At 45.2% G+C, this 15673-nt stretch overlaps 2 protein-coding genes across 2 annotated transcripts in view; both read left to right on the top strand.

Annotated features, from left to right (window-relative positions):
• The window catches only part of LOC144106540 (uncharacterized), a 51560-nt gene that overhangs the window by 24342 nt on the left and 11545 nt on the right, over positions 1-15673 (top strand). The window lies entirely within an intron of this gene.
• On the top strand, positions 264-13049 carry LOC144108236 (uncharacterized). Its single transcript, XM_077641515.1, has 6 exons — positions 264-270; positions 1332-1477; positions 5846-5929; positions 7312-7350; positions 10251-10301; positions 12924-13049. The coding sequence occupies exons 1-6, from the start codon at positions 264-266 to the stop codon at positions 12960-12962; spliced, it is 366 nt and encodes a 121-aa protein (XP_077497641.1). The 3' UTR covers positions 12963-13049.

Genomic DNA, 15673 nt, shown 5'->3' on the forward strand with positions numbered 1-15673 from the left:
TATGGCAGCGCTTTGGGTACGTTACAATCTGAGAGTGCAACGGCATAATGTGGCTCAGAAACGACATTAATGTCCCGTCGAATTCATAACAATGAAGCCTGTTCCAAAGTATCTCATGTGACAGCGTACAATGTCTTCCGAAGGTCACAGAAAAAACCAAATGCTATTTCGTTATGTACTAAAGTGGAATGCAAAGTATGTAAAGTCTTAGAAAGATTTTCTTGTACACTCTGCATACCAGATTCAAGTACGAAACCGTGGTGATGCCTGGTGAGTATGATTTTTTTTTTGTTATCAGTCAGATACTTACATACAAAGCTTCTTTTTCGAAGATTTTACTCACACAAGGAACAGTAAAGATTGGGCGGTAGTACGATACCTGATTTAATCCCTGAGTCCGCATCATAAAGTGTGGCAATACATCAATGAAAGTTATATCATTCAATAATATGAAGACGTACAAGACTGCGAAATTCATAAGAATGTCATGTACACTAAAGTTATCGCACCCAGCAATTCTGCTTTTTTAAGAGCGGGCATAATAGGTATAATATGAGGTTCGTTCATAAAAGGCAGAAAAGCAGAGGCTGATTGGAGGGTAAACCGGCCGCAGGAAGAGGTAAAGGTTCGGCCAAGAACGCGGGTCAGGTATTGAGCATGCATTTCTCCTACAAGGAGTACTTTCAAGGGCGCCATCAGGAGTACCGCATGTACCGGCACCTCACTTCACTCTGTTGCTAGAGGAAGCTGTCATATATTGGCTTCTACAGATAGGCTCCTTCCCCTCGCTCCAAAACTGATATACCAGTCACTCAACCCACATGCCTCCACTTTTAAGCTTTTGATCAAGTCCTTAGGCCATCTACCGCATGCCCTGGAAATTCGCGAGCACTCCGCAACCACACAAAAGCACCCCCACAACAGCCTCGTGTGCCCGTTGGCTGTGCCACCCCTTGCCCTGCCGCCAGCTTTTGCTGGTCCGCCCTAGACTGGAGATCGTAACTAGCTCCAGGTTTTAGAAATTAGAGGCCCACCCTCGACCGCGAAAATTCATGTTGATAAATTTTCCTCTCTCTCATTCTGCATGTTCGTGCGACTGCTATTTCTTCGTCATTGAAAGGAAAACAGTAAAGGTAGCACTGCAATCCTGTTAACGTACGTGCGCCTAAGTTAAAGGGGACGACGGCGAATTCTGCAAATACCGAAATATTAACGCTGCAAGTCCAGCACGACAGCCGGCGAGATTCGAATATGAGACATTGAACAGCGGAACAAACAGTCCTGTTCCACGTAATATACTCAACATTATCCTCATCTTGCATTCCCCGCAGCCGACGGCCTTGCGAGTGTCTTGGAGCAGAAGGTCCGGGAGCGCGTCAACAATGAGGAGGTGGTGTCGATACTGTCGAGGAGAGCGAGGATCGCTGCGGACTGCGGCTATAAAACGACAGACGACGTAGCAGCGTGCGCAGAAAAGGTGACCTGCTTGGACGCATCTTATATGTCCGAGTTCGATCGTCGCGAGAAGTTCAAGTCTTTACGGTAGAACACCCTTACAAACAGTTTTTAGAACAGACTGTTCATAGACTTCTGTCTACAAGTCTATAGACTCTCTATAGACGAACCCTAGAGAACAGTTCATAGGCAATATAAATCCTATACATAGACTATAGACAATCAATAGATTTATAGCCGTACACTTTTAATAGACGTTTGTCTACAGACAGTCTATAGACTACGAGTAGACCAAACGAAATATCTATACAGGAAGGCAATAGGGTTTATAAGAAATCTATAGTCTCTCCATAGACCATTTTTATAAGGGAGGCGTCGAAAGTTGCAACAAAAGTCACCAGAAGCGTCCTTATTAGTTTTTAACAGGTGGTTGAATCACCCTGGTGACTTTAATCGCGCAGGAAAGAACCGCGGCTGCAAGAACAAATTTTGTATGTTAATCTCCAGCCCGTCGGCTGAGTTAATTTAACGTGACATCGTTAAGGAGTTCGTGTCGCAGAAAAGCTGGCGTCGGTGTTATTGGTGTTGTCGGTGTTGTCGGCGTTGTAGCACGAGAACCTTCAAATAAAAAAAAATATTGAGGAGACACGGCAATTCGAACCCAGGACTTTCAGACTGCACGGCGAGTACGCGCAGAACACGTTACGAGGGCTCCTTTTTTCTTTTTCCATGGAAATGATATCGAAAAGGACAATCGGAGTATGCTCATGCCGCAAAACACCAGGCTGTGTAATGCGAGCCCACCATACCCCTGCACATGCCCACCTTCCCAAACAGCAAAGGTCTGGGAGGCGCACATATGCGTGTTTGGTTCGGACTGAATAAAAGTCGACCTAGTGAATGCGCTGTGGTCTTTGACTTCGTGTAGTGTCTTTGTGTACTGATGCGTACATGAGCAATATCCTGGCAGCGCTGGAACACGCGGTCGCGTCCCATGGGCACTCTTAAAGCAAACCAAAGGCTACGAGCAAAAGTTACGCGTCCTCCAATTTTTTTGCAAGGACGGCGATGAAATGGAGACAAAAAATGAACAAAGTTGAACGCAGTGCCATTTCGCCAAGTGGAGAGTGGAGGGAGAGTGGGCAGGAAAATGAGGAATAATTGGCACGTGCCGAAAGTATTGTCGCGCGTTTGAGTCGGTGCTCTTCTCCGTCTTATACCGGTGCTGTAGGGGTACGTTCGAAATGCATCTGAGTCGAATGGAAATCGAAACTAGGAGCGGCATTAGACTCGACGGGCTCCAGCGGTTCTGCACGACAATTTTCATATGGATTCAAAAGCTTCAGCGTTCTCTCGCTGCATAGCAATGGCGCTGTAGCCATCTAGCGTTGCTCTGGTCCGTTCACTCGTTTTCAGTGTGTACAGCGACGCGAAGACGATGTCGGCGGTCACCGCGGCCGCACTAGGCCTACACCGTAACCAGCACAACCAGCAGAGGCATATCATTGTAGTGTGACATATTTTTAAGACGAGCGGCATCGACAAATCTAATCAGCAAACGGTTCATTTTCTTGGGAATACGGCGACTGAGTGAGGACTTCACGCTGTTGAGACGATAGCGTGAAGGCTATATCTGCGATTGTCTCTACTTTATCCGCATTAAAATTAAACTGAACGACCGACGGCGTTTCACATGTTTAATCTTCAACTATAAACAGCGATACGCGCTTCCAACATTCTTAAATTCATCGACGACAACTCACTTCCGAGACGAGCAGGCCTAGCAAGCTCGAGGTTTTCGTGCGTGTGATTTCGGCAGTTGTGGACAGTGAATTCGCAAGTTTAAGCGAATGCAAATGGCCGTCAAGGGAAGTTTGGACAACGGTGACCTGAAATCGGCTACAGCTTTCATAGCAGGACGCGCATACAATGAACAGGAGGCGCTGGTGTGGCCCAGGCTGCCGAGCAATGCCTTAGGCGGCCAACGCCAGTCGTCGCTGTCGCTTATGGATAACAGATTAGGTCGTTTCAGTTAATACCAACGGCCACCAAACTTACTTCGGAATAAAGCGATTTAAAAGCTGGGGGGGGGGGGGGGCATTTAAGCTGCGACGTTAAGGAGAAGATGCGACAGCGGTTCCTCTTGCCGACGCACACAAGGACAGTGTTTCCGAACATGCCTGCATGGCGTAGCGGTAGCGTCTCTGACTCGCAACCAAAGGGTCAGGGGTTCGATTCCTGTGCAGGCTACAGAGTTGAAGTTACTGGGAATAATGCAAGTGGGCGTGCTGCGTTGCGTAGTAGCCTCAGAGGCGGCGCTTTTAGCGTCAATCGTCGTCTGCTCCGTATTTTCAAGAGGGTGATAAGGAAGACGGCGGCCAACGGCCCATGTGCTTCCCGCGTTGTTCGGCGTTGCTGATGCGCCACCGGTGTGGCTAGCGCCATCTATGGGAGCCTCTTATAAGTGCCACCTGTTCGGCCAATCCGGATTTTTCTTTCACGCCGACGGCAACGCCGACACCCGCGTTCCTGCGACATGGGGCCCTTATACTGTCGCGTAAGATCAAGCACTGATTACATCAGAGAAAGCAGGGGCAATTAGGGAGAAGCGCCGGTCCTACGCGATATCAGCATACCGTCTATCACGTGTTTACAACGTGCGCGATTGCGTCATTGCTTCCTTCATAGCTGTCCCACTACGTAAACGCCAATCTAGCTAGGCACACAGCATAAGGAGGCCGTCGAGGCGTTTCTCGTAGACTCGCGTCACGTCCTTCGAGAGGAATTAAATAAATTGAATGCTTCACAACCGGGAGCAGGATTCGAACCCACACCAGGGCGAACAGATTCTTTCGCTGGCCAGTGCTTCAGAAACCGCTATGTCATTGGTGCAGTTGATTGGTTCTTGTACTGCATGGATATCAATCTAGCTGACCGACCAAATGCCTTACATATACCTGTAGGATTCCGCGATGCCGACACACATTTTCATGCCTTCGTACGGTTCACTCCACCCGCACATTGAAATTGCGCGAGACATAGACGTCCGTCAAGAGCCGGCCACCATTCCGAAAGATGATCCTGGGCAGCATAAACCCCCGTACCAATGCGCACTATTTTCTGAACAGAGATTTATTTGAACGACGGGGTTCTGCATGGTGATCATCATGCGGCTCTTCCACATGCTTAAAAGCCCAATCAGCACTAGCAGATCGCATAGAATCTCGAAGGCTTTCAGTGCAGGTATAAGCTATATTGCGCTGCAGCCAAACACCCCGCGTGTTCAAAACAAGCAGTCGTTGTTGTTTTTATGGCCTCACAAAATGGCAAAAACCCAAAAGGGGGATTGGACACCACCAGGCGGCGACTACCTGCATTCCAAATTGCATAAGGTAACATGGGATGATCTTGAAAATTTGGGCAACTCAGTTTTCATGACAAAGATGGTTGGCAGTGGTAAGGGGGCCTAACAAGCTTAAATTTATGCGACGGAATGAGTAAAAGAAAAACATACCGGAATAGCAAAAAGTAAACACTAAAATAATGCGTATGATGTCTTTATTACCTTCCCCGTACTCACCGCCGATGACTCTACCAAAACGTCACCCCGGGCTCCCCGTGCTATCGCAAACCAGACTGTCCCTTTTCAAGGCGTCCGCTAATTTGTAATATAAGTAAAGCGCACGTGCAAGCGAGCACTAGAGCACCACGGTGTAAACAATATCACTAAAGTGCAGTCGTCCTGATCAGCGCCTTCCTGGAGAAATTTCGCGCACAGGCGGTAAATGCTCAGTGTTGTACTATTATCTTCAACCACTCACTCAATGAATACCCTATATACTTCCTATACAAGCGGGAGAAGTAATCGTGCAATAGATATCGAAAGCAAGAGCCACAAAGTCAAAATAATGACGCGGTGCGGCTTTGGGCAGAGCTAGGCTACGGAGATGGCTGTTGGTCAGTGCGGGCTTCGCGTTTCGAAAGAATTCCAAAATCTCGGGTGTCTCTGCGGAGCTCCGTCGACTCGATTCCCACGAGCACCAAATACCGTGCAGTAGCGCAAGCTCTGCAGTCGAGTCGAATGACGTTCGGCTTGGCGGCATTCCAAACACCCCGGAAGCAGGAGTGTTTATCTGTGGTTTCGATGCAACCAGCCCTGAAACAAATAGGTCGTGGTGCAAGCTATGTCCATATAAGGCTAATGCGGTTCCATGCACGCGTTTCCCCATCAAGAATGCTTCGTGAAGTTAAACCGTAACGTTTCACGGGGGCAGTGCGCCTTCCCTGCATAGCTGCCAGCTAACACTTGCATCGGCATGTGCAGAACGTATTTTGCGTGAAGGTCTCCATCGGTGTGCTAATCGACTCAATTCTTGCCTTTCCTTCGCAGCATCTTCCGAATATCTATGCTATGGGGGCAGAATGTGTTGCGTCCAAGACAGGGATTACAGATCCTGCCGAGAAAAGCAGCATGGTACGTGTGAAGGCCTTAAAGAGTGATGTCAAATGCGTCCATTGTAGTGTAAGTTTTTGCTTTTAGTTCTTACCTTTCATGAGCTGATTGATAAGTTGAGCATTGCTTCATAAATAAACTTATTATCTAATCGATCAATCGATCGATTATTATTATTATTAATATTATTATTATTATTATTATTATTATTAGTAGTAGTAGTAGTAGTAGTAGTAGTAGTAGTAGTAGTAGTAGTAGTAGTAGTAGTAGTAGTAGTGATTGGTAGTGCATTCTACTGTACTGCGCTGTACGTTTTCACATATGACCCAACATGGCAACATTGGCGCTGTCTCACCTGTAGCCTAAAAAAAACATTTTCTAATCAGATCACCGGCCTTCAACTGCCACATGGTATACGTAACGTCTAAAGCGTACATAAAATTTAAACTGCTTTCCTTTCAAATGCGTTAATTGAAAAAAATAATTCGCGGTCGTCTTTGTATTCCTTGAACTCATTCGTCGCGCGTTTTATACCACCACTGCGCTGGACAAGCCTCGAATGTTAGAAAAGCATTGTGTTAAATTTTTTCGCCACACATTTCTTTCAACACTAGGATATTTTCACGAATTAAATATATGTCCTGACTGACTGAAAAACATTATTTTCAAAATATATACAGGGAGCTAGTGGAGTGGTCTTTAAGGGTCCGCTCCTTATAAATTCTAGGGGGACTGCTCATTACAGCAGCCCATTGGCGGTATAGCTGCTGCTCGGGCGCGCCCGACCAGGGCCTTTTGGCTCGCCAGGTCAGAGCAGCCGAGCAGGGCCGCCTCCCAGTCCTTCCGGGCAGGGTTGGGGATAGGGGGAAGATGCGGGGTTGATTGGCATGCCCACAGGGTGTGGTAAATGTCGTCCACATTGGTGCCAGCCACTCGGGGAAGCAGAAACTATCCTTATTTCTTGTCTCAAATTATTAGAAAAACAACAAGCGAAACAAAAATATTTCGGATATGTGGGAACCCTTAATCTAAAATATGTCAAAGAAGTGTTCAACGAACTGAGTGTTCACGACTTTGATTACATCTATGTTGTCGGTGTGGACATGGACGATAAGAAGTGGGAGAGGGCATACCGGAGTGTCTCATAGGCAGCGTGGATTTCCAATAGCCACATGGTCAGAGGGGCTCACCTTGAGTGGCAGGCGGCTTGAGTGTGACTTTGGCTGGGACTAAGCCTCGTCCGTGTAAAATAAACCTTCAAAACACTATAGCCATTTTTACGATGGTCGAAGCTTTGTTGCTAAGCCGTTTCAATAGAACTCAAACGGTTTTTGCTTCAACAATGTCAAAGCTCGGGCAATTTTGTTCTCATGCTGTAAAAAAGCGTTATCTTCATCTTTCAGATTGCGACGTGCTTTTGGAACTCAACAAAACATCATAGGGTAAGAAATTTATTGCGTTTATTAAATGCTCAGCCTACATTGTGGCGCGCTCAGGAACCACCTGCCGATATATAAAGCCCCTTTCTTAATATGTTAACGGCTTGCTTGTTTGTTTCGTTTGTTTGCTTCTTTCTTTCTTCCTTTCTTTCTGTCGGCCTTTATTTATTTCCTTCCTTCCTTCCTTCCTTCCTTCCTTCCTTCCTTCCTTCCTTCCTTCCTTCCTTCCTTCCTTCCTTCCTTCCTTCCTTCCTTCCTTCCTTCCTTCCTTCCTTCCTTCCTTCCTTCCTTCCTTCTTTCCTTCCTTTCTTTCTTTCCTTTCTTTCTTTCTTTCTTTCTTTCTTTCTTTCTGCCAGTCAATAAGCACTTATTTCAACAAAGGAATGCAGGTGCGGAAATCATCGGTGTAGAAAAAGGTTTTCCTGCGCAGCCTCACAAAAATCTAGCCACCCTTCCAGCAGTAAGTGGTTAAAATCATACCATTTATATGTCGGTCGCAAAACAACACTGTGATAATAACTCAGGAGTGAAGCATTCGATGGCAAGGCTTGAAAAAGGTCTGACATTTCAAATTAATCACTATTCCACTGCACATATTTTTCACAAAAAGAAAAGCGAATGCACAGAAACAATTTCTCATGAAAAATTATCGATAAACTGGCAAACAAGCACATATGTGATAAAATAATACCGTTTATATTAAAACGACAAATTCTCGTGAGAGGCGATCATTAAACCCCAAAGCATCGAACGTTAGTGGATCACAGGGATCAGATTAGCCAAGGGACCAGCCGCCAAATCTTGAGAAAGAATTTTTTCGCTTCGAGCAAAGCAGTGACTTGTTCTTGATTTTACGTGGTTGTGGTAAGGGACTTATGCACCTGTATAGTGTTCTTGTGGAAAATGTAGCGGAGCTTTCGGGTGTTCATTCATTGTGCAAAAATGCATTCCAGGGCGTGCAAGGCATATTTTAGCGCAATCAGTTTTTCATACGCACCTCTAGGACACTTTTGTGCTCGAACGCAGAGTACACTGAAAATCAATACGTACAGCCTATTTCTTGCTAATTTTCTGCTGCATAAGTGAACTTGTAAAATGTACTATTCATTAATTGCCGCATAGGTATAATCTAGGTGAGTTTGGAACTATCGGATGATGAAAACGAAGAATTAATGTTTTTTATTCATTTCTTTATTAACCTTTTTTTACCCTCAGGGCCCGTGGGCCACGGAGTGGGTTGACTTACATATAAAACGAATATCAAAAAATAAAAATATAAATTTAAAAAAGGCCGACAAAAATTACGGTAGATTAGATTACGCCGACAGATTTAGATAAAGGAAACATGGAAAGTGTAATGTTCAAGAAGTCATAAACGATCCAAATATGCTATGTAACACACAGGAAGATTGAAATCACACACAGAAAAAAAAAAGTATGACCGAAACGAATAATACATAAGCAAGAGAAGACAGCCTCGGTATAATACCGGGGCTTTTAAGGTGAATACATGTGCCCATACGCACGTTTGGCGTGTGTATCTGAAAATTTATTTAATTATTTTTATCCGAATTCACATGTCATACGCCTGTACGGGTTCAAAGCGCAGTGTTCTTGCTATTTGACTTTATCAAGGTGTACTAGCTTTTATGCTGCTCTTCTCACGTTACCAGTTTTGCTCAGAAATTTAAATCTAATCTTCGCAGGGGTAAAGCAGCTCTTCTGCTTGCGATGGAATGTCAACAAAGGTACGGGGAAAAAGAAAAGCCAGTTGAACTTCGAAAAACAGCAAAACGGAATAGATTTTTCATCAGCGTGCACAAAACAGTGTCATATAGGAATTCTAAACTAGGCTGGCAACTTTAGCGGGCTTGGAAGTTAAGAGGTACTATAAGCCGCCTCAAAAAAGGTAGATCATACGGGATCTCTTTTTAGAGAGAAAGCTCTACTCCTAATGGTGTAAATTCCAATTACGATGTGGATGAGACAATGACCTTCAATGCCTCACAAGGCCAAACCGAACTTAAATGCGTGGTGGTATGGCTCAAGCTATGCTATTATGATCACGTGATCATTGACCTTGGCATTTGATTTCAGACAGTGGACACCACATCGAAATTGACATTCAATGTATGACAAGGCCAAACCGCACTGCATGTGGTATGGCCAGGCTATAGTTTTATGACCACGTGATCACATGACTATGAGCACTGGGTATTTGATCTTGCCCTATGACCTTGCCTTCTGATTTGAGACAGTGGGGGCCATGTTTAACTGAGAGTTCGCTCGTATAACTAGGTGCAAGCCACGTTGAACCCCAGCCATTTTGCGATGGCCTTCCTTATACCGGGTGCTGCGCGCATCCCTTTCCAACTATCCTCTACGAAAGCGAAGATTTGGGCTAGTTGTATTCGCTCACTGGAGATCATATTTCTGGCACATAAGAACAAACAGGGCGCAAGAAAGACACGGGTCCCGTTTGTATGTGGTCACTTTGTCTCGTGTCTACTCTTAAGCGTAAAACACCTCCTAGCTGAGAAAAACAATATATTTTTGCCCATATCATGTGTCACGTTGCTCGCCAAAGACCACTAGCCCCTTCTCACTACATGTGCGGAGCCAGCACAAAGGCTACCAGATTGGGAGAGCGTCAGAAATGGTAGTGGGAGAGTGCTTGATCTGCCGGAACTGAGGGACGCGGATGGCATTGTAATCGTGGAACCGTTCCCAGTACTGCACCGCGAAAATAAAAAAATCAAGACAACCGTGTGCGTTCGGCCGTTCGGGCTGATGTATGAGGCATGTCGCGGAAAGCTGAACCCGCCGAGCAAGGCACCTGTTGCGTCTCTATTTCCACCTCATCTGTTTATGACGAAATGATGATGGGGTGTATTCTTACACAGGAGTCGTCGGGGCTGACCGACCAGGAGCTGATTATGTATGACGAAGTTTGGGTGAGTCTGCTGCGATGCGCCACAATTTTGAAGCGTCACAACACACATGTTGTGACGCTCAACTTAATACTAGCTTGCGTTAATTTCATATTATCCCGCACAAAGCTGCTAGCCCTTATGAAACTATCAGCCGCAGAAATGAAAATGAAAATTGGTTTTGGGGTGAACGAAATGGCGCAGTATCTTTCTCACATCTCTCCGGACACCTGGACCGCGTCGTAAGGGAAGTTATAAAGGAGGAACTGAGAGAAAAAAGGAAGAAAAAGGTGCCATAGTGGAGGGCTCCGGAATAATCTTCAGCAACTGTGAATGCTTAACATGCACTGACATCGCACAGCACACGAGCGCCTTTAACGTTTCGCCACCATCGGAAGTCTGTGGTGGTGGTGAAAAGTATTTTTTTATCTATTGTATAGAGAGGTGCTCGGGGAGAGGCCCCTAGTGGGTCTCGACCCTTACAATAGAAGGTGGAGTCCCTCCTGCCGGGACCCCGTTGGTCCTGACCACTGCGCAGGTCCGCCGAACCAGGGCCTGTTGGGCCGATAGTTCCTGGCAGCCGCGCACTATCCTGCTTATATCTCACGGGTTACACTGTTAGGCATGTTATGATACCAGATGTTGGATAGTTCCTAAGCAACGTTCGCATCGGTTTCAAAGCAAATCAGCTTAGGCCAAGTAGCACCTAGCGAGCACTGCGCAGCCAGGACGCCAGCAGGCGGCAAGTCGCTTCAAGAATAGGGTCACAAGAAAGAGTGAGAGCAATATATTCAAGCTTCTAGGTTACGGACAGGCTCACCTATTGCCATTGTTAGATATAGAATTATCTGGTTATCGAAATAATTGACGATTTTCTTCGAGTTCGATAAATTCTGGCTCGATTTTAATGTCGTTTGGGCGAATTTTTGGTACAATGAATATAAAGCACTTGCACCATGGTTGACTACGAGAGTCTGATTTTCATAACTCGTGTGCTGCAAGGCGTTTCGCCCGCTAGGCAGGAACGTTGTGAAGACGGTGCAGTATAAAAATGCGCAGCTTTCCTGGAAACCTAACAACTAGGGCCATCTGCTAGCCTCCAGGACCGAATGCAGCATAAGTTAATGGAGATATTTTAAACTTCTATATTAGAACAGTATACAGCCCCGAGAGATTATCATCGTCACCCCCGTCTCGCTGCAAAATCTCGTCCAGATTATCCTGCGTTTGCGCAGACTTCTAGGGGTTGCAAAGTCATGACGTCTCCGCTGAGAGCGGTCACCACAGCTTTGCAATCAACGCAACCATTGTCTTCCAAACGGTAGCCCCAGTAGACTTAACATCGCCTGCGGACAGTCTAGTCATTTTTTAAAGAAAACTCTCTTAATGGTTATTGCCGTTATTTTTTGGCATTGCAATATTTCCTAGTTGGTAAACTGCCTGTTCTGCGGCAGGTTGTGCAGAAAAATCAATTTTATGAAATATGTATATTCTATGATGACTTACCAGTAAATTGGAGGGAGAAGTTTTGTGCTCGAAACAACATGTTTGTGTTAATGCGAGCAGTGTGCCTTTATTAAAAGTAAATGTTGTAGAAGTGTTATCTGCAGCAAAACTTTACGAGACGTGAGTATACGGCAAAAAACAAATTTCCACCCAGTGGCTCAATCCAGGCGCCCGAAATGTGTGTAGGTGTGACGTGACGTGGATTTTCTACCCGCCGGTGACAATAATACGCGACTGGGTCGCGAGGCAGACCTACAACAAGTGTTCCAAGAACAGAGATCCCGTTATCTTTTGCTGCCTATAGTATTTACCAAGCTGACAAACTAAGGGCCGTGAAATAGAGTAAATTTGTAGCTCTTTGACGACACCAGTCTGTAGCGAAGTGGAAAGAGCTGAACGTCTGCTATAAGACGGGTCAGATGTGGATAAAGTGGTGACATTTAGACATAAGGCTAATTCCGCCGGAAGCTTTACCCCCCACCTGCCCAGCACTAAGGCTTTGATCGAAAATCGAACTGCTTTATTTTCCTTATAGTCTGTGTTCATTTCTTTTCGCGTTAAGAATATTTTTTTCGAAAGAAACAAGCTCTGCGCCTCCGGGAAGCATCCATGCTTGTTTTTGAACAATACGTAGAGCTTTTAAACAGCAACACCATTACAACAATTTTATAGATAAGCGTGCCTGTCTATTTCAATTAAGCATTTATCGATCTTTTGTTTAATCTACACGCTGCCTATCTATCGAAATAAGTAGCTAGTGAAAATTGTTTTCATGGCGAAATTCGTGTGCGTTGAATTTTCTTTGCATTTCATGTGCGGGCTTTTGTGCCTATGCCCCTGCGCTGCGCAAAAAAAAAAAACTTGTGAATAAAAGCGTTGGTCACCCTGTCGTTACGTTCATGTCTTCTCAATCGGCGGCGCCTCCCCGAGATATACACACAGCTGGCTATACACACTTAACAGAAATGAGTAAAAAGAGAGTAGACTGTCCATGGCGCTTCCTTTAGAGTTTACTCCCTTCTTACTACCATATAGGGTTATTCGTGCTTAGAGTGTAGACCTGGGCTAGTTGAACTGCGTCATAACCGATTAATTCTCTGACAGGGCCTCATATCTCAGCACTCTCTTTTTCCCTTTCAGAACTGCGTGCTAGCAGGCACGGGAGGAGGCAAAGCTTGAGTTGCTGGACACCCACAGACGCCGAAGACCAACCGAGTCTCTTAAAGCTTGCTTCTACCTTGGCAACGGTAGTTGAGCCCATTCCTGCTTTTGGCAGTTGGTTGGTAGTTCAATAAAACTCATTTAAGTGCACTACTTTTCGCTTTTTGTTTCTCCGTTTCACACTCAGCCATTCTGGACAAAAACATTTTACAACACGAAAGAGTTTATGAATGCAACTTTTTAGTACATTGCAAGATTTCCCATTAACAATCAATATATCCTCGCACCGCCTATCGGCAGGATTTCATTTTTTTGCGATTAACGTTTTTGCTATCATCGTCAAAAGTGTTTCCCATTGGTTTTCTATGGCAAGTCTTCACTGCTCGTTACGAGCGATGGAATATGTTTAAACGATAGATTTTGCTACACATCGGAAGTATGGATCATTACATTCAATATTCTCATAAGAGTACGTTATAATATTATAATCTTCAAAATTTTTCTTCAAGATCGCTGGACATGATTCGACCTTTGAGAGAAATTAAAGCTTTCCTGTGTCTCCCTTCCGTATGTATTGGCCACGCATTGAACTTTCCCCCCTCCCTACAGGACATAGTTTCTGAGCAAACTTGAAAAAAACCTCTTGTATTCCCTTTTGGTATGCACTCGCTCGAATTTAATTACCGTCGCATAAGTTAAGGGCAACGCAGCGAGCCATGGAAAGAAAATGATAGGAGTAACGATAAGAGACCGGAAGTGGGCAGAGTGGGTGAGGGAACAAACGCGTGTCAATGACATCCTAGTCGAAATCAAGAGGAAGAAATGGGCTTGGGCAAGGCATGCATTGAGAAGACAAGATAACCACTGGTCCTGAAGGGTAACGTAGTGGATTCCAAGAGAAGGCAAGCGTAGCAGGGGGCGGCAGAAGGTTAGGTGTGCGGATGAGATTAGGAAGTTATCAGGCATAGGGTGGGCGCAGCTGGCAGAGGGGAGTAACGATAAGAGACCGGAAGCGAGCAGAGTGGGTGAGGGAACAAACGCGTGTTAATGACATCCTAGTCGAAACCAAGAGGAAGAAATGGGCTTGGGCAGGGCATGTATTGAGAAGGCACGATAACCGCTCGTCCTTAAGGGTAACGGAGTGGATTCCAAGAGAACGCAAGCGTAGCAGGAGGCGGCAGAAGGGTAGGTGGGTGGATGAGATTAGGAAGTTCGCAGGCATAGGGTGGGCGCAGCTGGCAAAGGACAGGGTTAATTAGACAGACATGGGAGAGGCATTCGCCCTGCAGTGGGTGTATTCAGGTTAATGATGATGATGATGGGGACATTTTGTTCTTTTTTTTTCCTTCCACTATTTCCTTCTCACTTCTCTTGCTGTATTTTTCTCCCAAAACCCCTTGGCAGTGGCATGTTTTACAAGCCGAATAAAATCGTTGCTCTTTATTAGAGCGCCACTTGCTTTCCTGCGTCCCTGTCTGTAGTTTTCTTGCTTTGCAATTTGGTAGGCTTACGAAGTTCCCAACTCGTGCCCTGCGGTTTTTTGTGTATCATGGACAAAACAAAACGTTTTGTCATATCGATTCCTTGTTAGATGGAGAGGCAAAGCTTGATGCTATAGTGTTGTAGTGTAATGAATGAAAAACATTCACAGCTTCTTGTTTTTTCTGGATTTAAATTAAGTCGCTAATTACATGCCAGCGATATTGACCAATAGCTGCAGTCCCTCAGTAAAGCCCACCAGCTTTCACAACGCAGCTGAAAAGATGTGCATAGTTAAAGAAAGGGTAGAGGGGCTGCCAATTGTATTCTTTCTTGATGTGCACTCGCTCGAATTTAATTACCGTTCCGCATAAGTTTAGGGCACTTGCTCTCTTTAGCGTTTTTTATGATAATAAATCTACCGCCATAATATTAATCAAAGCATTGTCGAAACTAACAAATATGTCTAAACTTAATGAAACACTAAACTTTCAAAAGGGCATCTGGGCGCCCGGTTTTTCATTTATGCGTCACAAAATTTTACTGTTTTAATCAGTGGGGAAGCTCGCACCTGCCCACTGAGCTATGAACAAACTATATACGCATACTACCTATACGAACTTGGTATACTACCTCGGGTATAAAGAACCTTAGTGTACCACCTCTTATAGAACTTATTTTCACGGGTTAAACTCGGATATAAGGAATTTTAGTATGCCAACTCGCCTATAACGAACGTTTATCTTTGAACTTCGGGTTTTATGAACGAGGTTAGTGTCTTGACCCCGGATATACCGATGGTAAGTGTTCCAGCTCGGATATAACGATCCTAACAATGCCATCTCAGTAGAGAGAGGTTGCGCAGATGATTCTTGATAATCACAAAGCGAACAATGAAGGAGAAAGCCTCGGGGTGCTTGCCAACGTCTCGACAAGAGGACTTGTCATTGCCCTTGTTGTTTCACTGCTGACGCACTCAGTCGATCCACCCAGGATCGTCTAAGTTTTTTTTTTTTTACGGAGATGTTCGTGTGTCATTTAACGCTCGTATCCTATTGCGAACTACATCCAGAAAAGCGATAGCGCTACCTCATACACTCAGAGAGCGTAAGCAACAAACAACCCTAGAAACCATCGAAGCTCTATGCACCTGGCTATAGTTCAACCGTCTGGGCGATGTGGACGTTTCCATCAGGTGAATGCAGATGTCAAAACACGTGCCCTTTTCGGCGATTGAGGATGGGTTCAGA

Source organism: Amblyomma americanum, chromosome 10, assembly GCF_052857255.1.
Source record: "Amblyomma americanum isolate KBUSLIRL-KWMA chromosome 10, ASM5285725v1, whole genome shotgun sequence".
Taxonomy (NCBI): domain Eukaryota; kingdom Metazoa; phylum Arthropoda; class Arachnida; order Ixodida; family Ixodidae; genus Amblyomma; species Amblyomma americanum.

Coding starts and splice junctions, on each gene's coding strand:
- LOC144108236 (XM_077641515.1), top strand. Junction 5,930..7,311: donor CTGCCGAGAAAAGCAGCATG/GTACGTGTGAAG, acceptor TTCATCTTTCAG/ATTGCGACGTGCTTTTGGAA. Junction 10,302..12,923: donor TTATGTATGACGAAGTTTGG/GTGAGTCTGCTG, acceptor TTTCCCTTTCAG/AACTGCGTGCTAGCAGGCAC.